Below are 26797 nucleotides of genomic sequence, written 5' to 3'. Positions count from 1 at the left end.
GGCCTATTTATGTATGATGAACTGAAAAAGTTGAAGAATCCAGAACTTTTATCAGCTGGGTTTGGACAAAGTGCTCTTTGCAAATGCTGCCATTGCAGCAAGCATTTCATGGCAGTGTATGAGGCCACATTTGATTGGTAAAACCAAAGTCTTTCCAAGCGCTCGGGCATCGACAGCAGCATTCGGGGTTGCTTCATCAACCTCGATTGGGACAAGGAATCTTTCGAGAGACACTGTAGACAAGGTTCATGACTAAGCACTGGTCTTTTTAAAACATGAAGTGGCAGCAGTGGGATTTGAACCAAGTCTTAGACCACCTTAGACCTTGTTAGACAAGAATCTTGGCATGCCTCTCGGCGACTGTCATGTGAGTGCCTCCTATTGAATCTTCCCATATATGTGCCAACATTTTTGCTCAAAATAACTGTGCGTGCAATTGCTTCAGTGGATTCTCAAAAGTACAGTGCTTCCTGGCAGCGGTGGGATTCGAACCCACACCCCCGAAAGGACTGGAGCCTTAATCCAGCGCCTTGGACCGCTCGGCCACACTACCTGATTTCTCCTTTTGTGACACTGGTTACCCAAGAAAGTGCTTGGCAGAGTACTTTTCCCAACACCTAGCACCAGTTTCCAATTGTTGCTTGTCCCACTGGTTGCTTGTTAGAGCAGCAAAGATAATAAAAGTTGCAGTACCGTGGCCCCCAAGTTAGGACCACTGTTGTTGAATGATGGACAGTTTTTTCCACTCTACTAGAGGTATTTTCTTTTGTGCACCTTTCTCAGCACCGGTTTCCCATGACACCGGTTTCCCATTGCACAGGTGGTAACGTACAAATACTTGGGTGTCATCCTCGACAAGAAACTGGACTGGAAGGGCAATTCAGAAGCTGTGTACAGGAAGGGGATTAGTAGAGCTTACTTTTTGAGGAAGCTCAGTTCCTTTAATGTGTGCAGCAAGACGCTGATAATGTTCTACCAGTCTGATGTTGCGAGTCATATCTTCTTTGCAGTTGTGTGTTGGGGAGGTAGCATCAGAGGACGAGAGACAAACAAGCTCAACAAACCGATCAAGAAGGCTGCTCAGTCCTTGGCTGCTCTCTGGACAGTTTTGAGGTTGTGGTTAAAATGAGGACAGATGACAAAGTCAAGGCTATCCTCGATAATACTTCACAACCCGTCCATAATCTACTGGCTAGACAGCGGAGCACTTTTGGTGACAGATTCATTCAGCTCCACTGTATAAATAAACATATAAAATGGGGATATATTCTGAAGATATATGAGGATAATGACATATAAAATGACATAAAATGAGGATATATTCTGAGTAAATGACAAAGCACTTTTGTAAATCGCTCTGGATAAGAGCGTTTGCTAATTGCCATAAATGTAAATATGATCGTTACAATCGTTCTATTTATGACCACTGCTACATGAATAACGTGTATTTTATGTTAGGTTATGAAGGAAAGGAATGGGTGTTTTTTTGCACAAAGACATGAGCAAGCAAATAAAGAACTTAACTAACATTCTATAAACTACTTGTAGGTAAGGTGAGTTAATTTTCCTCTGCGCACCTATTTATGATGATTATGCAGGCTAGGCTCTCCTGTCTACTCAGGATAATGTGGTGCTATTATAGTCTACTAGTGATTAGGCCTACTATTTAATTAACTATTTAAAAGATACAACAGGAAAGAGCTATCCTTTCTTCTTTTTTTTTACATTATCTCCTGGAGAATGTTGAGAGCACTCGAGAAGACAGGAAATGATACATATTCTTGTTCAGTAGGCACACAGTTAAGTAGAGACCATATGACCATTAAATTAAAACATTTTATTCTATATGTTAATTCAGAAGGAAAATGTGTACAGAGTAGCTTACATACTCAAAATTTTTCATTCATGCAACTTGGAAAGCCATTTTTGTTTCACATGCATAACGCATTAAGTACTTAACATTACAGGTGTATTACAGATATTTGATCCTAGCCCACCACTAGTAAATCTGCTAGTTTCCAAGACAGTAAAGATTAATCATATTTAATCATCAGTATGAACACTCTACCAAGAGTTGCAAATGATATATTTAGAAAAAATACAAAGAGATTAATCTGGAGGCAGATTGCATATGGAATCTATTTCACACTTCATCTTGTCATGAAACCAGAAACTTGTATTCTATTCAATCGAAAGTGCCATATAAGCCATGTTGTTCTAGGAACTGTACAATGTATATTATTGTTGCACAGGTAGTCATTTAGATTTCTTTTAAGTTAGAATGCAGTCATTTTAATTACTGGGAAACAAGCACAGTTAAAATAACCCATATAGTGCCTTTGCAATGGGGAAGCCTAATACTTTTAGATTTTGAAGATAAATTCCAGATTTCACTTTATCCTCACTAAAAAAAAGTCCTGTTTCCAGAGCTAAATTCAAGAACACAAATGTAAATTGTTTTTAATTAATCGAAATCAAAGAGAGTTCTCTATACCTCTGACCATGTAAGATATGAACACGTCTAATTTGCTGTGATGTTGGACAGTGTATTTGATCAGCAGCCTCAAAGTTGCACAACATTTCCTGCCTTGGGGGAATTAAGGTGTTGCTAATTTTAAAAAATGGTCCATACATGTCATGTACTTACTTGTAAAATTACTATTATGAGTGTGCATTCATTTGTTAGAAAACTATTTTTTTTTAAAAAAGCAAGACACTCATTAGCTCAGAGCTACAGCACCATTCACTTTGATAGGCTGTTTTAAGGCACTGGATCTCTGAACACAGCCTTCTACATGCAACTGGAATTTCCCTTGCAGCTTGTTTGCATTGTGTGTCATATAAGAACTGCCGTGACTGAGTGCTGATGCACAGAATTGCCAAACATATTGAGATGCTCCATCTGAGTCTAGATGCACTGCCTGGCCCAAAAAAAGGTCACACTAATATTTCGTTGGACTGCCTTTAGCTTTGATTTTGGCACACAATCGCTGTGGCATCATTTCTACAAGCCTCTATGTCAGAACATTTATTTCTGTCCAGAGTTACATTTTTTTCCCCAAAAAAACCTTGTATTGATGATGGGAGATTTGGACCATTGCGCAAAGTCGTCTCCAGCACATCCCAAAGATTCTCAATGGGGTTCAGGTTTGGACTCTGGTGGCCAATCCAGGTGTGAAAATGATGTCTCATGCTCCCTGAACCACTCTTTCACAATTTGTGCCCAATGAATCCTGGCATTGTCATCTTGGAATATGTCAGTGCCATCAGGGAAGAAAAATCCATTGATGGAATAATCTGGTCATTCAGTATATTTAGATAGTCATCTGACCTCTTTGGGCACATAACATTGCTGAACCTAGACCTGACCAACTGCAGCATCCCCAGATCATAGCACTGCTCCCACAAGCTTGTATGGTAGGCACTAGGCATGTTGGGTGCATCACTTCAGCCGCCTCTCTTCTTACCCTGATGCACCCATCACTCTGGAACAGGGTAAATCTGGACTCATCAGACCACATGACCTCCTCCCATTGCTCCAGAGTCTAATCTTTATGCTCCCTAGCAAATTGAAGCCATTTTTGCCAGTTAGTCTCACTGACAAGTGGTTCTCTTAAGGCTACATAGCCGTTTAGTCCCAATCCCTTTAGCTCCCTTCGCATTGTGCGTGTAGAAATGCTCTTACTTTCACTATTAAACATATCCCTGAGTTCTAACTGTTGTTTCTCTACAAGTTGACCACACCACACGTTTAAGTGATCGCCGATCACGATCATTCAAGATTTTCCCCCAACCACATTCCTTCCTCGAAGATTTTTCCCCACTGTTGAACAGTGCGTTGGACAGTTCTTAACACGATTTTAGTAGTTTGAGCAATCTCATTAGATGTTTTCTCTGCTTGTTGCATGCCAATAATTTAACCCTTCTGAAACTGATTAACATCTTTTCCACAGCCACAGGATGTGTCTTTTGACATGGTTGTTTAACAAATGAGAAGCTAGTCACTGCATTAGTTAGGGTTAAATAACTTGTTGCCAGTTGAAACAATCACCCATACAGTAATTATCCAATGGGAGGCTCTTACCTATTTGCTTAGTTAAATCCAGGTGGTGACCTTTTTTGGCCAGGCAGTGCATAATGCCATTTTATGGTCTTTGTTCTGATTGGGATCTCTCGAACTGAGAAAATCCCCCCCGTTAGGGTTTATAGTAATGTTGTTAATGCAGCAGACCTGGCCATCTAAACAAATATTATACCACTGCAGATATTTATTCATAGGTGCACACAATCACAAGTCCCACTCACAGCAAGTCCATTAGTTAACATTTGTATCATTTTTGTTGTAAAGCCATTTGGTGCCATGAACAAAAATCACCAATTTGTCTTTAATGACAAATCACTTCAATTTAAAGTAAAATGAGCAAAATTAATGACCACTTATCAAGTGAAAAGTATTCACAAGGATGATTAAATTCCAGCAGGTCACACAGCAATATCATTACATAACTCACTTTACTGATTTGTATTTTTTTTATCTTTCGTTTTCTGCTATAAGTGTTAATTCTTGTCATAAATGTGACAATATAGCATAATTGGGGCATATTTTGCCTCAAATTATCTAAGAAGCCATGGTGTCTTGCTTTGTAAAACCCATAATTTAGTTGGCAGACTGATGGGATATAGGCTGTTTTAATCAAAAAGTACACTTTTGTTGAAATTTTTTTTTTTTTTTTTTGCCTTTTAATGGGTATTATTCACCGATTAATTCATCTACTTACTGTACCTGGTCAACTGAGACCTTTGTTGAATTATGTTGTTTGCTTCTACTGTTAGCTATACAAGTATAGCAGTATAAGCAACCAAATATGAAACTGAAGAAAATAAATTTAGTTAAAATGCATGGTTATCCTTCTTAATAGCAAAATTTCCTCAAACTCCCCCTCTGCATCCTAGAACTTAAGGGTTATGAAAAATCTGAAGTGTAAAATGCTGTGCAAAATGTCTGCTAATTATACCATTATATCGCAAAGCTTCTGGCAATGCGTCCAACTTCTTGCAGCAAACCACAATAGGCATAGCTAATAATAATAATAAAGGGGCATCATCAATGAGGTCACTGACATTGCTAGGTAACAAGTGTACTGCTGCTTGATGGTGGTCATTCATTTTGCTTCCAGTTTTACTTGCATTGGCATGACAAATATTATTGTTCACAAAAACATTAAATCTGCAGTTCCTTTAAAAACAGCTACCTAAAAAAGACATCACAGCTTTTAAAAACATGTTGTAAAAGCATGTAAACGCATCCCAAGAAGTTAAATGCAAGATGTCAAGAGTCTTGGGAGACAAAATCAGTTTGTTCACGCCTCCATTGCAGACCAGGCCTCCTCAGCCTTCATGTAGTACTGATTAGCCAGTCTGCCTTTCATTGCCTCCATTGCAGCATCGGCAGCCTCGGTAAACAAGTCACCTACAGAAAACGTGACAGAACGTGCCATTTACAGGAATGCTGCTGGTGGCAAACCTCACTTGACTCATACTGGTTACCTCAGCCACTAGATGGCGATGCCCAGTCTAAATATCCAGACTGCGGCCCTATGGGTTCTCACAGAATTTGGACTGTGGTGGTTAATGATGTGACCAGAGTCATTATATTGAATGTGCATGGATACAAGCATATGAAAAGTGCTACAGGACTAGCTCCATTTGTTTCCATGGTTAAATAAGACTGTCTGTTTATATTACGATTAAGGTATTTAGGAGGTATAGAATTTGAAATGGATCTGCATGTACTGATGTATGGCTGATTCCCATTACCTTAGAAGCTTACCTGCTCTCTGAGGATCTGCAGTCAAGTTAAAAGCACCTTCTTGGAACATCTCAGCCTCTCGGGCCAAAAGGAGGTAGCGTGGTTCGTCCTGCATACCATCAAATTCTCCCCCCTCATCATAGTCTGTCATATTCAAGACGCAGTCATACCAGTGCACTGCTTCCTCCCAGTCCTGAGTCCTGCACATTATAAATACAATCAAAAGTAAAATAAACACAATTCATGGCCTTAAATTTAAACTTCTCAACTGAGCTGTTTCCTACTCCTCTCTTTTATATGAATTATGACATGTTTTGCATAACATGAGGTAATGGGGTATTTTTGTGTGTGTGTGTGTGTGTGTGTGTGTGTGGGGCCGGGGGGGGGGGGGGGGGGGGGGGGTTTGAGTGATTTTCAAATACAAGATGCATCATAATCCATGAGTGTTACCTGCATTTACAGCAAAATTATTTACACGAAGTGGTTAGTTTTTAGGATATACCTCTAACCCCACCATTTCCCAAACTTGAACTTGAGTCTCCTGTTGCATTATGTGGATAGTTACTGCTAATCCTTTTACTCTCATATGAACACAAGCCAAAAGTATGCCTTGATCCAGGAGTTTGCTGGGGCAAAACTCAGTAAAGTTCACTGCAATATTACGAAAAAAAAGCCAGATAAAAGCATGACATTAGATGGCCATTATTGGTATAGCATCCTTATATTCTCCTTTATCTTTACAGTTTACTTCCACTAACATCAAATCAACACCTATATCATGAGGACTGTTAGTGTGCCAAGAATATTACAATACATGTGTTCCAACACACAGCTTTAGACATTTGCTACCTCTGTGACTGCTTTCTTCATGTATGCTATAAGTGCATCTGATGGATACTTGCAGGTCATAATATCTTAAATGTTTTTGAACAACCTTCAACATCTGGTCTTCCTCCTTTACTGTTTTGTTGTACTGTGGTACTACAGGAATGTCATTTTAGTGTATACTTGTACATATCTGCACTGACAATAATTCCTCTCAATTTGCCTAGATGCAACTTGCTCACATTCCAGTAAAACTCTATCCGGCATGTATGAATACACTGTACCTGGGATTGTTAAGAGAAGGGGCCGCAGGTGTGCACATTACAGAAAAATGTAATGCAGCACCTTTGCACATTGTATGTCTGAGTTGGGTCATGGAAAGACTTTTTTAAATGAGCAGAGACAGTTCTTTCACACCTGTCAGGTGGGAGATTGACACCAGTGTCAAATGCTCTGGCCACTAAGATCATACTGGGTCTGTCTCCAGCCTCTGCTGCCTGAAGTAGGAGATGGAAGCCTTTTCTCCTATTCTCCTCGCTGTCCTGTAGCCCCCATCCAAGGAGTATTAAAGGGCAGGGCAGAGACAGAAGTGGAGAGATTAACTCACATGAAAGCCAGCAACATTTCTGCCTTAAAGTAAAAGATGAGCAGTAAAGTACCTCTACATTTAACTCAGGTAGAATGTGATGGGGAAGCTGCAGGCAGCACTGGCCAAGGGCAACAATGGCCTCCAACTCCCCACACATGGCAGCCCTCTCCAGGTGACACATAGCAGAATCCTGGTCCCACTGGGCATCTTTCTCACAGAATCGACCGGCCTCATGGTACCGGACCATGGCCAGATGAACCTGATATTGTGCAATCAGGGTTTAATACAGACATTTGGGACTGAGGATCCAGAGTCAGGATGTGGGCATTGCAGGAACACAAATGAATGAATGAGTGTGCATGTGTGTAAATTGTTACTCCAAACAAAATTACCAAGACAACAAGGCCCTGAACAAATGTAAATACTGGCAATCCTGTGAGAGAGAAAAGGACTCTACCTTGCCCAGAACAGATTTGCCGATTTTCCTTTCAAGAAACTGAGAGTTCAGTCTCTCCACCTCTACTGCCACACAGGAAGGTCGGTGAATATGGGCTCGGGATGAATGAAAGAAACTCCACTTTTCCTCCGTCACCTGACAGATAGAGAACATGCATATTAGTTATACTATACACAGTTTTTTAAATAACATTACAACATTATATAACACTCGTGCAAGTACAATGAACAGTACCCCTACTACTGGAAGTCAAGTTCAAATCAAAGCTAGGTCATGTGCTGTCCTTAGATGAAGTTTATTTGGTAGGAGAGGTCAGAATCCACTGCCCAAGTTACTACATAAAGCACTAGCGGCACTGAGGGAGGGGCTTATACCCCTACAGGATGAGCTTCAGGAGGCAACCGTGCACTGTGGCCAAATGGAAGGAAGCCATGGCTAGCTTCATACACATGCAGGGCAGGAAAATTAGCTCATTCAGTGCAGGAAAAAAACACAACAAGAACAACAAAAACAAACACTCATTCAATAAAGTTAACAAAAACAAAGAACGTGTGAAGGATGAGAGGATTTAATGTTTATTTGACAGAGTCTTCATGAGGTCCGTTTTGAATTTCACCAAGGGTTCCTAAGGCATTAAATCTGCATATTTCCTAAGAGCACCGGAGCCACTAAAGATGCTTTGTAATGACTGTAATGCTAGTTCCTTTTCAGATCTCAGAAATCATAGAATATAAATACATTTAATTTAAAAAACTACATTTAAAGAATATTACAAATACGTAATTTCATTAACTGTAAACAAATCTCCCAAACAGACCCAGAATTGTAGGAATGACACTAGATAACTGATCTGTTGGAACTGTCTCTAAAGAGCATCTGATACATGCTGATCTAAAACATAAAAGTGACTAAATCTGTCAGCATTGCTTGCTTGGTTTTTTTTTTTAATTGAAAAATAATCAAGTATATCTGAATAAATAAAAAAGCCAAATTCCTCTAATAAAACAAATTATTCAGACCAGGCTTCCATGCAACAACAAACAACAGCTAAATATAATCTCTCCAATATCAAGTACATAAGCAAAAAGTCTTTGCAGTCTTTTTGGTGCATCTTCAGAAAGGTAATGCACATTTTAATTAATTAATTTAACATGCATAAGGGCACCAGAGAGGCTGTGATAGATTTTTGGGCAGGAGCCAAGTTAGACTTGAGGGCTGGATCTATGTTAGAGGGGACCCTGCCTTAATTGGTTGATTCACCCAATACAACTGATGCTCAAGACAGAGGGCAAGCCTAGCTGTGGTGCATGCAGGAAATCACCGTCTGAGATTCAGGGCTGTTTACAGTAAAGGATGGCCTGCTGGCATTAACCACCGCTTTCTGAAGAAGGTGAGAGGAGCGTGAGGCTGATGAACATTAAAACAGTATTGGTAATGTAGGTGGAGATAAGGGTAGCCACACATTAAATCAGGGGAAAAAAAGAGAAGCAAGAGATAAGAGGGGATGACAGCACTCTGGGTTAATTGTTATGGTTAGACCGGAGAACTGCATTAATTGTATTTACCCGACGAATGCTGTCCTCATCTGATTCAGAGAAATGCCTGCTATAGGAAGGCCGAGCCTATGTGGTGATATAAGACACATGGCATCATGTATTTTAACAATCCAACAGTCTTTTTCATTGAAGTTGTTACCAGTCGGGTGCTTAAAAGAAAATTACATTATTTCTCTGCATGTTCCACAGCTTGGAAATGATGATATTTTTTGGTTGACATTTTTGCTTATGAAGTAAATCAAACTAATAAAAAGGCACAAAAAACTTACTTCCCATAGGTTTATGCAGGATGCAGTCTTCATCTGGTTTTGGGTTCAAAATGCTCTCATACAACAAGCATAAAAACAGTTCAAGGACACGATCTCCTCTGATTGTGTAAAAGATGAATGAGCATTTTAAAAAGTGTTCAACAGTTTTAGCACAAAGTCATAATTTACCTTAACTTGATAAGATTTATTTAGGTCAGACTAACTTCAGTTACCTGTGCTCCTATGCCTAATTTGCTTGCTTACATGCTGAAGCTCTCATTGTGCAGCACATCAACTGCAGTAGAAAGCAATGACACGTCACTAGACACCATATTCAGTGTAAAGCAACAAAACAATACAGTGGTAGTGAACCATCCCCAGCAAAGCAAGAAGCTTAAATGCATTTGTGAGGACTTAGCACAAGAAGGAAATAACACAGCTGTTATGAGAATAATTAGTGGAAGCATTGGTGTGGTATTTTAAACACAATTTCACTTAGTTTTTTATACACTGAGAAGCCGATGGGAAGTATTTTTTTAACATGTACCTTACTTTATAACTACCATTTCACAAACATGAAACATGCAGATTTTTTTGTTGCATTAAAGAACTTTACATCCATTTCCTTTAAGACGTTTAACAGAAATATACACTGGTCAACAAATTAAATATCATATACGAAGTAAATGTATTGTAAATGGTGAAAAAAGGGTACACAAATACCCTTTCATTATGTTCGACCATGTCTCCCTCACTGCGTCTTTCACTAGGGTAACCACTGTCTCCTCCATTCTCTGAGTCCTGGGAATAAAACATTTCAGATTCACTCAACAAGCCTGAGGACATTACTTCTCGCATCAATACTAATGTGTTTAATAAATTGCCAAACTATCACAGGTGCTTCACACCCCCACCTTTTGATCTGTGTTGTTCCTGTCTGCTTCATTCATTTCATTCATGAATGACCAGCCTAAAAAAGATATTTTAAAAAGGGTTAGCAATTGCTATAGCCTCAAATCAATAAGGTTCTGGGCACATTCCTTCATCTACCACTAAGAGGCGCAGGTTGTATATGGCTAGAATGCACAAGACTCCCTACCCATGGGAGAGCGGCCTGCAGAGAAGCCCATGCTCATTGGGGAGCAGGGGATGGATTCTGCATCGCTGAGGTTCTCGTCAGCTGAGGAGGTCTCGGAGAGGCGGGTCAGGAGAGGAGGCATGCGGCTTGATGAGATTGTCCGCACCCTGGGAGAACCACAGTGTTCCTCACAGCCGCGGAGCACGGTTTTAGCTGACTGCTGTGAAGAAATAAACAGAATAAATACCTGTGAATCAAAAAGTTGACTAACATTAAAAAGGGCATCTTGAATAACTGTTAGACCAAAGTTTTGAAAGGAACGTAATGTTTTATAATGCAATGCACGACAACAGTGTTTCTGAGCGGATGGATGGCTGTGATGGTCTGTTGGCAGCAAGAACAGTGAGTAATATGGGACTCACCAGAAGTCTGTTGGTGCAGTCCAGTTGATTGGTCTCAGCAGGGGACAGGTCGAATGGAGTGAGACCCATACTCTTACAGATCTTGTTACACAGGTGAGAGTGGAAAAACAGGGCCATGCCACGTACACCTTGTAGACAGAGAGAAAGACAGGCATGTACACACACACACACGAAGAAAGAAAACAATAAAAACAAATCGGAATTTGCCTCTGCATTTTTACTTTTTCAGTGACTCATGAGTAACGATATAATAAAAAAGCTTGTTTTGTAGATATGAAACAGGGTTCCACAGACAACTGTGACTGAGCAAACATTTACAATACAGGGAAGGATGTAGATAAGAACGAAAAGTACCCAAGTTGCCATCACCGAAGTCAGTGCCCTTCTCTGTGTGGATCTGCGGGTCTGTATAAAGGTCACCCACTCCCTGAATGTCAACAACGATCAACTGATGTCCTGAACGCTCAAACGTGAAGTGACTAAATGCCTAAGACCACAGAGATCCAATCAACACCTGCTTGTAGTACTGATGAAACACAAACCACCTTAGGTGTTATCTGCAACGGTGCATCTTAAGAACATACCTGAGGTGTGAGACGCATGTTGTCGTCTCTCACAAAGCCAGAGTTGGAATTGTACTTGATGTACTGCCCTTCTATATAGTGTTCCAGATGGAACAGAGGTTTCCCTGGCCGAGAGGTCATTTCCACAATGCACATCTGCATAATGTCAACCTAAGAGTGAATGGAAGGAAGCCAAACATAAACAAATACTTTGCTTTTGGTGAAGAAAGCAAGAAAGGGAAACATGTTCGCTTAGAACTAAAGCGCTGAGGAAAATCTAGTTCAGTAAAAAAATAAAATAGGGCACCTGTTTGGGAGGCCTGTGGCGATTGAACTCTTCACCCCATAATTTAGCCTCCATCTGTAACCTGACATCTTCAAAATAAACATCTCTGTCCACGGTCTCCATGTAACGCTTAGCCACATAATTTGACGCTGACTTCCAGTTGCTGCTATGTGAGAAGTTTGACAATTTCTTTCTGCAAGGAGGACGGAAACACTGTCACAGAGCTGCAGATAAGCGTGAAGAGCTGGTTAAAACCCGATAGGGAAGTCACACTCTGACAGAGTCTGTTTACACAAGTCTAAGAATATGCACCATTACAGTCTAACCAAATTAATCCCTAAAGATGTGATGTGAAAGGTTTCATTCAAATGCTGCCACATACTGTTTAATTCAGAGATCTCAAATTACTGCCCCACGGGCCATACCCAGTCCATGCGACAGCGCCCCATGTGTTAAGGTTTAAATCCAGCCAGCTAGTCCACTTTATTATTATTTATTTTACCTAAAGTATTTTGGTTAAAAAGGTCCATCACCAAACACTCCCATGACTAGACAAAGTGGCTGTAATTAAACACAGCCAACAGGCAGCATGTCTCCTGGTACACACATGGGCTAGCTCACCATTCATGGTTTAAAATTTTTTTTTTTTGAAAAAATGTCTCTTTCAAAACTCTCAAAACATAATAGCACAGACCGTTTCAAGGTAAGGTAAAACAAATACATCTTTGATGAGTTTAATGTGACTGCCATTTACATCTGACATGCAAAGAGAAAGCAGAGAAAGTAGTGATCCTTAAAAAATACAATCTGAAGTGCCATCACACCAGTAAACATCCAGATGGGTATGCTGGTTATGAGAGATAGGAGAGGGAGAGACATGTTGCTCAGCTTTGCAAAGATCTGCCCTTGCAACAGAACTGTTTGTACTGAGAAAAAAACAAAAAGTTATTCAGCAGTCGAGGTGAGCTATGTGGTGAGCGAGCTCATTGCAAAAACAGAGAAGCCGTTTACAGAGGGAGAGTTCCTAAAAAGCTGCATGTTTCAGGTTGCTCATATCTTGCGCCTAGAAAACGTGACTTTACATACATCTGACCTTGAACACAATGGCTGAGTGGATCAGTGAGCTGCCTGATGACATTTATAAATCAGCTCTGCATGAAAGCACAAGGATACAGTTCCAATTTCCTGGCACTCAATGAGAGCACAGATGTGAACATTAATGCTCAACACGCTATATTTGTTAGAGGACAAAAATTACCCAACTGAGGTGACTAAAGAACTATTATCTATGTCCAATACATGGAAAGAGTAGTGCTAACGATGCATCCCTGCAGCTGTGTGATGTCACCAATTGTGTAGGTTTACCCTGGGATAAACTTATTAACAGGAAGAGGCACACTGGCTGAAAGATCAGTGCACAAGAACATACTTAAAGGCTGTTATGTTTATTTCACCCTCTTCCCACCTCACCCAGAACAGAAAAGCACACTCCCAAGGCAGATCACTATCACCTGAACAGACATTTAAGCAATGCAGTCTGATAAATATTCCAAGAATGGCATTCACACCACTTACGCTCGAAAGCACTCTCTCATGGCTCCTTTTCCAAAGGGCTGCAAAAAAAAAAAAAAAAAGTTTTCATTGGTTGTGTTTAAGATTAGTGAACAATGAAAAAATAACTACTCTGTGAAATACACATTTGACATTTAAGGTACGAGTATATAACACAAAAGTGCTGTGCAAATGTAACAAAATACCTGAGAAGACATCTTGATGAATACTTGGTCTTGTGACCATTCTCCTGTAATGGCATTATATCTATAGGGTGATAAGGTGTATTTAGTTAGACTGTTAGGATGCCTGCTCCTATTATGTAAATGTGCTAGAAATACAAAACTGAAAACTCTTCTGTTTTTAGCTTTAAATTAATACCCTTTTTTAAATAAATTTTTGTATCTCAGCTTCAACAATCAGTGTTAAGTATCAGTGAGCTGTTTTTCCCTCTCTCAGACTAAACTACACTGTCATCTTATGCTGGTGAAAAAAAGCATTTCAGGCTAAGAACATAATGTGGGTCACAGCCCCACATAAGTGCCTCTTAAGCAGCCCTGCAGACGAAGACGTGGACACGCACTCGCAGCATGGCCTGCTGTGAAATACGTGCACAACGCACATGACTTGTACTTACACAAGTAACTGTGCACATCGCCAGTGGAATGCTTTGTACCATGTGGAGCATTCCATAAAGAGCACAGTCCCTGCTATTGGGTCTGTGTCTGCGCTGGCTCATAGCCATTGGCTGTACATCAGGGATGGAAGGGAACCGAGTTAAGACCATTTTAAAATTAGCACATGAAAGGGCACAGTAGCCCATGAATCCCTCCCTTCCCTACTCCTACCTCATGCCCCTGTTGTGTGCGCTACTACACAAATGCATTTGGTGAAGTGTGTCTAACTGGCTAGCACTGCCATTTTCTTGTGAAGGCAAAGCAAAATGCATTTTAGCCACAGACCTGTATCTAATGCAGGGCTCAGTCCTAACATCCTCCAAGTGGAATTCAGCCCAGGGGTCTGGCATAGCCCTTGCTTTCTCAATAGCATGCTTCCAAGTGGCCTATGGCAGGAAATAAACGCACAGCTTTCATTGTCCTGCTAAAGCTTCTGCAGCTCCCCCACAAAACAGTCCCATACCAATATGCATGAGCTGGGGATGATGCTCTCCATCCCTTTTCTGTTTTCAACAGCATATGCATAAAGAGAGACAACTGGCTTAAACGAAAAAGGAATGAACAGGCACAGGAAGCAATGCGCAAGATATGCCAATCAAGGGCAAAAGTGCATGCAATTAACATTAAAATCAACCGCGAAAATACTAAATAAATGAACAGCAACATTATGCTAACGTATCTAAATGACAGTGGTTTGGTTTCCTTAAATGGTCCAATGTGTTTAAATGACAAAAATATTTCAGACATTAGCTTGCACTGTGTGATTTGGAAATTATGGGCTGGCATACATGGCTGTAGTCCAAGATCTCACGACTACATAAAACTACACCATTAAAATAAGACAGATAAACAGTGCCAGTAATGTTTCATACTTATGAGGGTGTTTCCAAAAAAAGAAGCACTGGCAACAGTACCCTAAGTGTAACCCTAAATTATGGAATAGCAAGCATACCTTAAATACCGTGCCAGACTAGCATATATTTAGCAATTTTGACCATCTTCACTTGACAGGAACTACATGGATTTAAATCTTTATCATCTCCCATTAAGAGTTCCCTAAATACAAAGAATTCAATCTAGAAATCACAAAATCACATCAGGAACTCACAAGTATACAGGCACACAGCTCATTATGTACTACAAAGACATGTAGTCAGCAAAGCAGCTGACCAAGCTGTAATCCCAGTAGAAATTGCGTGTGTGTGTACATTTGTTTCTGTTAATTCTCAGTAACACGGTGCATTACCTTATAGTTACTAAATATTTAAATAAAAGCCATTAAGCCAGGAGTTTCATTTTGGTAATAACTACCCATTTCTTAATAGCTTATAACTTAACATATAAATTTCTTTGGGATTGGCTTTGGGCAGAAAGCAAAATGCTGAAATACTCAGTAGGGGAAAAAGGTGACTTAAAGAAAGAGAAACTACTAGGGCAAGGAAATGCATGTCAAAATATGGAAAGCCACAGCAAGAATGGATTAATTAATAAGGATGGGAGAAGCTAATTGGCTTAGTGGGGCAAGAAAAATTTAATTTTAATTTTGCACATACCCGACCTTTCTCAGTTAAAGAACCAAACCTCACCGATCGCACCTCTTGCTCTTTTTCGTTTTTGTTCTGAATGGGAGGTGGGTGGGCAAATACAATGGACAGTTAGACAGACGTATGCTTTAAAACTGGCTACATCTGGACAGAAGTTGACATCCTTAAATCAAAATTGTTCCCACTTTTAAACATGATTCACCTACATAACTTGAACGACTGGCTTGATGATGAGCAATTCCATACACTAGCTTTCCTTGCACAAGAATGTTAAAGAATCAATCAAAAGGAGTAAAAGGACAAAGGAAGCTGATTCACGATCAGAATGGTGTGCTAAGGCAAATATATTAAAGACTTGAATGTCTGTGACACCACTTCTTGTTCTTTAAGAGGGATTCAGTGAAGCAGCTGCTATGCTCTCACATGTTTTAGGCAGGGCTCTTTCTCCATATAAGGGAGAAATATTTACAGGAAAAGTACCATCATTTGCACAGAACCGTAAGAATCGTAGCTCTTTAAAATTGCAGATTTTGCCATTTCTAATTGTCAATTACTATTCAATATGATCCTAAAATGGTTGAAATAATGGGACATTTTGCATCACACTGCTGTAAACGGAAGGATCCATATAGTTATTTCTAACCCGGAAATATTCTCTATTTTATCAAAGATCATCAATACTCAATTGTTATAGAAGACGGATCAGAGGGCCAGTCATCAAAACATTATATTTAAATCTATTTGCATACAAGCAAAGCACATCTATGAAATACTACTACTCACCTTGTAGGTGAAAGAGTTTTTAGGCAACGAATTAGAGGGCTGTCTGTTGTGGACAATGGTCTTATGGTAGTCACAGATATCTTTAGCGGGACGGATGGGGTCATCGGTGATGGGGCAAATGTAAAAGTCGTCTTCATCATCATCATCAATCGAGCTGTTATTCCCAAAAGACCCAGACCTCTTCAGGCTTCCAACCTCCTCCATACGAAACATGAGCTCCTCCTCGGCCATGGTGTACAGGGTTAAGGGCTGAAACAAGCAAGGTAATACATTAGGTTAAACAGATAGACCGACAGATTTTGCAGTGGTTGATATTAATTCCAAAATTTGGTAAACTGAACTGTTTAACCTTACCTTAGCTAAAATTATTTTTAACCAAGCTTGCTGACTAGTATTGCTTAACTTGGTTAGAAAAAAATTAACTATCTTCGCTAACATGCATCTACGCAGTTTATTCAGTTTAACCAGTGTAATTTCAAACAGATTAACGCTAGCTAAACTAGCTAACCAGTCCTGTCAAAACACTGCACGAGGGCTAGGCTAACTAGCTAGCCACCCATTAGCTGACGCGCTAAAATTAGCGAGCTAGCAAGCCAGCTTGCGTTACCTTGCAAAAACATGTTCAAACGCTCATGGGTGTTTATAACCAGCTTGCAGATTCAACATAATAGTTAGTTTCGTGCCACCGTGTAACGCTGCTTCGCTATCTAGCCAGCCAGCTAGCTAGCTAGCTCAGCTAGGTCAGCAGTTAAACGCCCACACCACAGCCACACACCTTTTCTTAAAACACGGACCGCGCTAGTCTCTGAAAGGCATAACGTGCGCGGGCTAGTCGCTTCCCTCGAGGTTTTTGCTGTCTGTAAACGGATAACCGTACCTCGATGTTCTAAGCTTGTCCTGTCTGACTATCCCTGACACTGACGAAGCTCGACTGAGCAGTAGGTTCGGTTAGCGTACTACTAGTCCGATTACAGCCCTGCCCTCCCATTACAGTCCTCATACTAAACAGGATTGGTCGTATTTGCGCTGCAACCGTTGGCAAATCTGGAAGACTACTTAAGATAAATCACCGTGGCATGTCACTCGCCTCGCTGCTCTTTATTGTCCAGAATCCAAATAACATATACTACAAGAAGGCACAATGTAAAATAGCAATACAAGGTATCCCATGGTTAGTGGGGGAAGTTGCAATGACACAAGCAGGCCAGTAGGGGTCGCACCGAGCGCAATACGCCACCGCGACAACACGCTTACAGGGTACACACTGTCCGCACGGCTCGCACGTACTCCGTAGGCTTCGCACACCTGTATAACGTGGGTGTATAAATAGCTTACGAGATTCACAGGAGCATGGGATCCCGCTGGAGGTTTGGTCCACTGGCTTGCTCTTTAGAGAATCTGGATCCCTATATTGGTAAATATAATTTTGGTCGAGTTGCAAAATGCGATGAATAAATACATTTGAACTTGAATTTCACGTGCAAAATATAGGTACCCGACGGTGGTGAACTAAGTTCAAGAAGTCCAGGTTACCCCTTTGAGGGAATTATTTATTAGGCTACACGACAGGTTTTGAAAAGAGCTGAATTCGTTTGAAATTCGTTTGATTTGAGTTGATTTCCCGAAAGAATTCCAACTCGTTTTACATGCATTCTTTAATTCACATTAAGAAAAGTATAGTTAGCTAACAACATTGATCAATGTTAAATGGCTGACTTAGCTAGCGGCACAGCTGAAACATAAACGCAAAAAATGGAGTTGCTGTATAGATAACCATATCTCACAAAAAGTTCTGTGGAGTTATGCCACGCTACAATTGGATGCAGGAACGAAGCCACCATGTTGCGAGGAACTTCGACTATGGTTAGAACTCAAGTCACGAACGCATGAAGTTGCAAAGTTTTTTTTAAGATATAGCAAGATATGATGCTTTAAAAGCTCATAAGTTATAGTTCATGTAGGTTCACCTTCAAGAGCGGTAGCGTGGCCGAGTGGTCTAAGGCGCTGGATTTAGGCTCCAGTCATTTCGATGGCGTGGGTTCGAATCCCACCGCTGCCACTTTTCTCCCAAACCTTTTTGATTATTGCAATTTGGTTATTAGTGACACACTACACAACACTTGTAAAACACAAATGGTTACAGACAAATTACAGTTCCATGTAATATGATTTTAACCAGACAAAATTTAAATTTAATTGTGGATTTTCAGTGTGCAAATATTGCCATTCCATCATATTGTCCAGTATTCTGACAGTAATCAATTTAGGTTTTATGCAGACAGCTGTAATATAACATATCTGGTGTAAGTATTAAGATATCTAACATAGAAATCATCTGGGATACTTTTTATATACATTTTTCATTTGGAGTAGCTTGTTATTTATAATATTTAAAACAGAAAGGACTTCAATTTACACTTTCTGAAATTACAGGACATTTATATTACTCTAGCTCTGTCATCATGCTGTAAAATGCAGATTATTTTCTGCAGGCAACATATATAGACAAGAAAAGGTCAAACATTATTGTACTCTGCATTTTTACCTCAGTTCTTAGCCTCATTAAATGCCACAATAGGGAGCCATCTCTGAAAAAGTCTGAATATTATCTGTTGCTAAGGAAACAGACCAATTCCTATACAACTCAAACTCACAAATGGATGGATAAAACCGCAGGTGTCACGGGAGATGAGATATAAATAACTTACTAAGAATCATGTGAGGCAGCTAACATTGGCATCTTTGCTTGAAAGGACTTGAAAACACATTCATGAAAACACATTCATGAGGAGGCAGCTAACATTGGCATCTTTGCTTGAAAGGACTTGAAAACACATTCTTAGATATTCAAGAATCATTACTTTCCCTGTGGTTTTATCTTTAAAAGTCCAAAAGAAAGGTATAGTGCAATTTAAACAATTATTTTCTTATAACATTTAGAAGAATGATAGAAAACGATTCTCTGACACATATTCTGCAGCAGAAAACCTCTATTTACATACCTGATTCATCAATGAACTAACAGCCAAGTTAGTCCTTGTCTGTTTCACTACTTGTGAAGTCATTAATGACATGTTAGGCTGTTAGACGGGAATAACTAAATTCACTGGCGCTGAAGCCAAGTGATCCTTAATTCACCCGGTAAGATCTCAGTGTAAACTGAACCCACGTTATAAAATAGACTTTCTCAGCCATTGTACCATTGTAGTTTTTCATATTTTGCAGTTCAGTCAGGGTGAACAATCATATTATTAACATCAAGGGCTACATGTGAGCAACTGATAGCTGGGAGTTTGAAAAGTGAAAATATCATTAATCTATTTAGTTATGAAAAGAGTAGCCAGTAACATCTTCACCAGTTCTCACTGCTCCAGATAAGGCTCTATATAATCGAACACCATCTTGGTCTTTAAAATGTTCAACAACATCAACAGCTTTGCACAATTCTGTCCCTTACAACAAAGAAATATCAGTGATATGCATTTGTCAGCCAGGTAGACAAACTTTTCCAGCAAAGAGTAGTCCCACAATTGTAAAAAATACTGATAAAACAAAAAGTACATACGAAGATCCCACAACAGTATTGTTGGGTAACTTATAAGGCTGTCCTCCAATTTCATTGATGTAAAATCCAGTTGGAAATATAAGGGCAGCCATGCAAAATAGAACCACTGTAACAGAAAAGAGAAGATTGTTCAACTTAAAGAATTAACCATACAGTGCATGGTGAGAGAATTCAAACCATAGTAAACCATGCCAGAAGTACTACCTACTTCCAGTGAAAGCAATCCAACGAGCATATTTCATTGTGTCCTGATGCCAGTGTGATAGCATCAGCAGGGCACAAGTGATGGTCAGGGAGATGATGCCCATGATTATGAAGAAGAAAGTGATGACCCACACAAGGGGGAGTCTTGGTGGTGTGCATATCCTGTCCCGTCCGTGAATGGTCTGACACTGCCAAACCAGGCCAATGGTCAGTGCACCTGCATTTAAAATACATCAACACATTCACGCAGGAGTTCAAGATTGCTCTCTGTTGCTTTATATATGACTTAAAGCAGTCTTTTGTAGTGTGTGCATCAGCAATTTCCCATGTTTCAGTTTTTAATTAATCTATTCATTTCATGTATTTCCATAAAATTTTTTATGAGAGGCAACAAATTTCCTGTTAGTAACTTATAGTTCTCCTCTGGCTATTGTGGCACTTGCACTTTCCTGAAGTGCGCAGGAGTGTCAACATTGCATAAAAACATTCCCTGGATAGACTGAGTTCACATGATTGAAGTCTACTAAGCTCTTATTTGAAGACAGGCATCCTGCTGCAGTGCCCCTGAGGATCAACAAAGACCTCTGTGCCTGGCAGTTGGTATGGAAACAGACCCAAAGAACAAGATTCTGCAGTAACAGGCCACTGACAGGAACTCAAGGATATTTTAAATAATGGACTAGGACTAGGCTTTGGCAGTAAAACGACAACGATATGTACCATGGTCACATCATCAATAGCAAAAGGGAAATTGTACAATAGAATGATTTATAGTTAAATGCATTAAATGCATACTACCAGGAAAGTACATAATGAATATGCATATTTTAGATTTATGGACAAACCCCAGGTATGGTATTGGCGTTGAGTAGTTTCATAATCCTCCAAAGGCAGGTTCTTGGCTTGTATTGGCAGCAATAGTAATGGATATTTTATCCATAAGTAAATTAGAAAAGTGCAATTAAGACAAACGTAAAACAGATTTTCAAGCCTTTGTACTCTTAATTTCAATAATAAAAATAACTTTTTATATCAGTTTGTTTTTTAATGCATCACCTTTTATCTTTACTATTAAGTTATTTTGCAAAGTAGCTATTATTTAAGAGTTACTTATATGTTTTGCAACTGTTAATAGATTTACCTTGCTATATCAGTTTAAAGTTGCTTATACCTCCAAATTTCTATTCAATGTGCTGAATGTGGTAGCAACATGTTCATATTCATGGAAAAAACACAGATCTGGGAGCTTGAGAACAACTCAATCTCCCCAAACACTACTGTGTCTCCAACCAGGTGGGCTCACATTAGAAGATTGTGGCATGAGTGCAGGAACAACAAAAGGCCATTGCCACTGTCCTGGGTTGAGAGAGAAAGACCTTGTGCCAACATGGTGGGACACTGATGTCCTAGAGTTCATGCACAAAGCATTACATCCTCTACAGACAGTGTCATATGTGAAGCCTGTGCTATAGCTATTCAGAACAAAATGACTGTTAATGAATGGTGCACTCAGCTGACATAGGAATTAAAGACCAAAATAATGGCAGACCTCAAAAAATATGCATACATGGCTATCTTGGTCGATCTACAATTCAAGGCTCAGTACATCAAAACAGACAAGGTAGAAGCTATTGAAACAAGGCATTTTCTGAAATAATGGATGACAACATTATATATACATTTTTTTGTTTGTTTGTTTTTTGTTTTGTGTGTGTATGTGTTCCAGGAGCTTGGCTTTGTTTGATGGCTTGTGACCATCCATCTTCTCTCTCTCTCTCTCTCTATATATATATATTAGTTGTGTGTGTGTGTGTGTGTGTGTGTGTGTGTGTGTATATGTGTGTGTGTCTTAATTGTGCTTTTCTAATTTATTAGAAATTTATTATTGTTACCAATACACAGCTCCAGAAAAGAAGTAAGAGACCACTCAAATTTCTTTCTTAAATCAGCATCTCCACATGTACAGCAGCCATTCCATTCAAGTGTTTGCTGAATTCCTTCACAGACACACCTCATTCTACTTAATGAGATGCTGAATAGGTGATCACCTTAACAAAATCCTGTTCTAACGAGAAACAGTATAAAAACTACTGCAGCTGTCATCACTGTTCGCCTGTTATAGAACCAGCTGGATGGGAAAAGCAGTGCTAGGACTACCCAAAAAGTAAGTGTAGTCAAAATACAGCTACAGACCATGCCAAGAGAGTTGAAAAGAAAGGTTCAATTGTAGCTTTACTGACAGACAGACACAGTGAGCATCAGTTTGCTTCCATCTTGTTCATAAGAACAAGGTCAAGCAGCAAACACATGGGACAACAACAGCTAGAGACTGGCAGAGGTTGAAAACGACTCTCTACCGACCGTGATGATCGCCACTTCATTCGAATGTCACTTAACCGTAAGAAGACGTCAAGTGACCTACAAAAAGAATGGCATGCAGCAGCTGGGGTGAACTGCACAGCGAGGACGGTTCGAAACAGGCTTCTGGAGGCTGGGCTGAAGTCGTGCAAAGGTAGGAAAAAGCCCTTCATCAGTGAGAAGCAAAGAAGAGCCAGACTGAAGTTTGCAAAAGACCATAAGGATTGGACCGTAGAGGACTGGAGTAAGGTCATCTTCTCTGATGAGTGCAATTTTCAGCATTGTCCAACACCTGGTTGTGTAATGGTTATACGGATATCTGGAGAGGCCTACAAGCCAGAGTCCCAGTATGAAATTTGGTGCAGGATCTGTAATGATCTGGGGGTGTTTCAGCAAGGCTGGAAAGACACATGAATCAAGCCACTTATAAAACTGCTGGAAGAAAACTTGCTTCCCTATGCTCTGATAATGTTCCCCAACTCTGTTTTTTTCAACAGGGCAATGCTCCATGTCACAGAGCCAGATCAAAGTGTGGATGAGGGACCACCAGATCAAGACCCCATCATGGCCAGCCCAATCTCCAGACCTGAACCCCATTGAAAACCTCTGGAATGTAATCAAGAGGAAGATGGATGGTCACAAGCCATCAAACGAAGCCAAGCTCCTGGAATTTCTGTGCCAGGAGTGGTGTAAAGTTACCCAACAGCAATGTGAAAGACTGGTGGAAAACATGCCAAGATGCATGAAAGCTGTGATTAAAAATCAGGGTTATTCCACCAAATATTGATTTCTTGCCTCATCCTAAGTTTAAATATTCGTACTGTGTTGTTTATAAATGAATATGAGCTTGATTTCTTTGCATTATTTGTGGTCTGAAATTTCTGTAACTGTTGTTATTTTGACCATTAGTCATTTTCATAAAAAAAAAAACATGCTCTAAAATATAATATTTTTATCTGGAATTTGGAAGAAATGTTGCCAGTAGTTTATAGAATAAAACAAAACTGCTCAGCCTGGTCAAACACATACCCATCAATTGTACAACAAGAGAAACTGATAATTTTGTAGTGGTCTCTTATTATTTTTCCAGAGCTGTATAATAACACCCAATAGTGAGCCAACTTGCAAAGAAATACTCATGCATCCTGATTTTCTATGTTTATAAAACACTTCATACTGCACACATTTTGTAATGTTTTATTTACTAATACAACTTTCTTTAATGTTTATTTATTGCAACTTACTAATTTAGGTCAGTTTGATTCTACTTGCTTTATTTATTTAATGTGTACAAAAATATGCCTTTATCCTCATTATTTCTGAGCAAATGTATTTAACGAGCTGATTTCTGAGAGGATTCAAGCCACATTCACAAAACATGTAGCTAGCTACACAATTATAAAATGCTAGCTAGCTAACCTAGCTAATACCATTTGTCAGTGTATATGCCAACAAGATTGAACACTGAAAAATGTGATCTGATAAAGACAAAATCTATCCACGCAGATTTTCCCCTCACCTAGAGGGACCTGATCAGTAATACACGTTATTTGTAATAGTAGCTAGTTACCTGCGACAGCTGTGCAAAATGCTGATGCTGACATTACATCCACATTTCTAACAAAAATAGTAAAAACGTTAATAAGTCATGGTAATAAATGGCTACTTCAGCTGATTGCTGTGAATTTCACCTCTGCTGTACAAGCTTGACACATAATCAGTGTTTCCTTGCTGTCTTCTCTTGGCTTTTTCTTCCCTTCATAGCATTACGCACGCAAACAACTCTCTTAATACCACAATGCAGCTTGTCATTTCCACTGGGCAGTTTTCAGATATAACCACCTTAGACATATGAAATTCATTTCCAAAATTCTGGTCTGCCGACAGCAAACACATGTCTGAAACAAAATAAGAAGATGCAATTTAAAATTTCAAGATTTACTAATTCTTTAAATCTGTAAAATGTCATTTCAGACAAATTAATACTTTTCAAGGAACCACGAGCACCCTGTTAGATTCATCATTAAACACAATAATAATAATTGTGAATAACTGAATAATGATATAATGAATAATTATCAATATTGACTAAAAAGAAATATTTTATTGTGAGACATTTTTCAGCTTTATCACATGGCCCTAATGAGGGCATGGCTGAATCTGATATCGCCTGACCACTTGTGCCTCAATTATTGGCGTCTCTGCATTTAATATGTTGTACAACCTCCCTTTGTCAATGAAAGAATCTTCTCATATAAGGTTAGAATAAGAAGAATTTGAAACTATTCCTGTTCACAGTATCTCTGCAGATCTTGCAGGGTCCTTGGTCCACTCTTGTGCACAAAGGTCAATTTTCATTTTATCTGACCACACAATACAGTCCCAGTCCCAAGTCCCTGTAGCGGTTAGCAAACACCAGGCACTTACATTTGTCATATGATGACAGTAAATGCTTTTTCCTGGCATGCTTTCCAAATAATCTGTTGGCAGTAGGTAGCATCTGATGGTAGTTTTGGAGATGTAGTTTAGAGATGTTACAAGAAAAGATGCTACTTTTCCTGTAACGTTCCAACAGTGATCCTTGGGGAATTTTTACCTCTCTTACCATCACTCTCACTGTTCTGGAGGGCAAAATAAACTTGGGCCCTTGTCAAGGCAAACTGTTTTCCTAAGTGTAGAAATGGGCATTTTTAGGTGAGCAGATATTTCTATAGCAATTAAGAAGACTTATGAAGTTCACACACTTTTCCCTTATTTGAATTGTGTTCTCTTGTGTTTCCCATGTTGAAGAATGAGAATCTGACCTTTGTTTCATAAAGAACCCAGTAAAACAGGACATCATGTATTGCTGAAAGTACAATATAAATGGAAAAATGCTTGTTATATTTATTTTTGTTAAAAATAAGTATTTCTTGGGGTTTTTTAAATAAATGTACTTCTCATTTTATCAGCGTGAGATCAAGATAATTCATCAAAGGGTGAATTTCTTATAACCCTTTTTACTCATCTTTACCAAATTATTTATGCAAATTATTGTGGGGGGTACTGTATATTCCAGAGGGAAAAAATGCCCTGAACATCAGAGGAAAAGGTCAATCAGAGAGGTGAAGCAGGTACTAAATCATTAATAGAAATATCTTTGATATAGCAGGTTTTAATGTGATAGGTTAGGTTTACCTGTGTAAATTTGGGGTTCTGCCCTTTGTTTTTGGAATATATATATATATATATATATATATATATATATATATATATATGAGAGAGAGAGACAGAGAGAGAAAGTTTATTCACACTGATTATCACAAAGCACAAACTGTTAAGTGGCCTAAGTTTGACTGATCTAGTGATAATGACATGATAAAAAGTACATAGCATACCTCTAAATAATCAGTTTGAGACTACTGTAAAGGATGCAGATCCTTGGGAGACCCAGAGCGTCAAGTAAGTTAGGCCTAAGTTTGACAGACCCTAACCAGACTGATTTATTCGGTGCAAGAATGGGACATGAGATAAAGAAAGCTAAATTAGTGATCTTACAGACAGATTCTTACCTTCTGCTTCTCCAGCACTTATCCAATCTTGACTTGCGACACTGGCAATTGCAAAGATATCTGCGGCAAGGAACATGCATCCGGAAATAACGGTGAGCTTATCCATTTTCCATTACTTACTTCTACAAAACAGTTAGTAGAAATTTGATGCAATTTTTTCTTCTTATCAGCTGGAGGCTCATTAGTTGCTTTCAGATCACCATCGGCACCCCGGAGCAATCAAACGAGCTCAGTCAAGAATGCAACACAAGGCTCAGCGAGTATGAAATCAACTGCAGGTATACCACAGAGCTTCAGTGATTATGGGGTCACTATGTAAACTGTGCCGAAACTAGCTCTCAGGTTATCACAAGGAGGGAAAAAACATGCCCCCGTTAGCAATAGTTCCCTTCTTAACCTATGACGTGAATTAATTAATACGGGATGAAGGTTCTTGTCGTCTTGAACGTAAAATGCGTCTTTAAATCCCTTGTTATTTCGCAAAAGCTTAAACACAACGTTGAGCGTGTCCGCAGATTCCAAGACGGTGCGCTCCACCAACCTCCCAAAACACATCCACATTGGCTTACTCATTCCTCGCGAGACTGTACTCGCTAAAAGTAAAACAACGGGATTTGGAGGAGGGGAAAATCCCTGAAGGCTTCATTACTACATGTACCAGAAATGAGCCGAGAATTGATCTTGTTCTCATGACTTCTTTTCCCTCAAACTTCAAATATCAGTCTATTAAG

At 39.4% G+C, this 26797-nt stretch overlaps 2 protein-coding genes and 2 non-coding genes across 12 annotated transcripts; 1 reads left to right on the top strand and 3 right to left on the bottom strand.

Moving 5' to 3' along the window:
• Nucleotides 1-471: 471 nt before the first annotated feature.
• On the bottom strand, nt 472-553 carry trnal-aag. The gene has a single exon. It is a non-coding gene; the product is annotated as a tRNA-Leu (tRNA).
• Nucleotides 554-4250: 3697 nt separating this feature from the next.
• Nucleotides 4251-17580, bottom strand: eef2k (eukaryotic elongation factor 2 kinase). 9 transcript variants are annotated; one of them, XM_027021657.2, is made up of 20 exons: nt 17476-17580; nt 16389-16637; nt 15615-15680; nt 14347-14447; nt 13591-13651; nt 13409-13446; nt 11855-12026; nt 11569-11718; nt 11339-11471; nt 10985-11112; nt 10584-10782; nt 10399-10454; nt 10208-10285; nt 9246-9302; nt 9002-9061; nt 7681-7815; nt 7294-7482; nt 7052-7176; nt 5831-6009; nt 4251-5470 (listed from the first exon to the last, which is right to left on the bottom strand). In XM_027021657.2, exons 1-20 carry the CDS (start codon nt 17509-17511, stop codon nt 5361-5363), a joined length of 2322 nt encoding a protein of 773 aa, XP_026877458.2. In that variant the 5' UTR covers nt 17512-17580; the 3' UTR covers nt 4251-5360. The 9 variants fall into 9 exon arrangements, with proteins under 9 accessions (XP_026877458.2, XP_035389363.1, XP_026877464.2 ...); XM_035533470.1 differs by having other exon boundaries at nt 17459-17567; XM_027021663.2 differs by lacking the exon at nt 17476-17580 and adding an exon at nt 17266-17424.
• A 785-nt stretch (nt 17581-18365) lies between these two features.
• On the top strand, nt 18366-18447 carry trnal-uag. Its single transcript has one exon. It is a non-coding gene; the product is annotated as a tRNA-Leu (tRNA).
• mosmob (modulator of smoothened b) lies at nt 18389-26575 on the bottom strand. Its single transcript, XM_027021664.2, has 3 exons — nt 26067-26575; nt 20162-20374; nt 18389-20059 (listed from the first exon to the last, which is right to left on the bottom strand). The coding sequence occupies exons 1-3, from the start codon at nt 26170-26172 to the stop codon at nt 19875-19877; spliced, it is 504 nt and encodes a 167-aa protein (XP_026877465.1). The 5' UTR covers nt 26173-26575; the 3' UTR covers nt 18389-19874.
• Between the last annotated feature and the right edge of the window lie 222 nt (nt 26576-26797).

Source organism: Electrophorus electricus, chromosome 14 (assembly GCF_013358815.1).
Source record: "Electrophorus electricus isolate fEleEle1 chromosome 14, fEleEle1.pri, whole genome shotgun sequence".
NCBI lineage: Eukaryota > Metazoa > Chordata > Actinopteri > Gymnotiformes > Gymnotidae > Electrophorus > Electrophorus electricus.
Note: the sequence above shows the minus strand (reverse complement) of the source record. Positions and strands in the feature narration are given on the sequence as shown.

Excerpts from the sequence above, each read along its gene's own strand:
- eef2k (XM_027021655.2), bottom strand. The coding sequence starts at position 16,826 with ATGTTAGCGAAGATAGTTAATTTTTTTCTAACCAAGTTAAGCAATACT. Across the intron at positions 15,681-16,388 it reads AAAACTCTTTCACCTACAAG|AACAAAAACGAAAAAGAGCA; the intron begins GTGAGTAGTAGT and ends CCTCCCATTCAG. Across the intron at positions 14,448-15,614 it reads CTTTAACTGAGAAAGGTCGG|GCCACTTGGAAGCATGCTAT; the intron begins GTATGTGCAAAA and ends TTCCTGCCATAG.
- mosmob (XM_027021664.2), bottom strand. The coding sequence starts at position 26,172 with ATGGATAAGCTCACCGTTATTTCCGGATGCATGTTCCTTGCCGCAGAT. Across the intron at positions 20,375-26,066 it reads AAGTGCTGGAGAAGCAGAAG|GTGCACTGACCATTGGCCTG; the intron begins GTAAGAATCTGT and ends TTTTAAATGCAG. Across the intron at positions 20,060-20,161 it reads TTGGATTGCTTTCACTGGAA|TGGTTCTATTTTGCATGGCT; the intron begins GTAGGTAGTACT and ends TTTCTGTTACAG.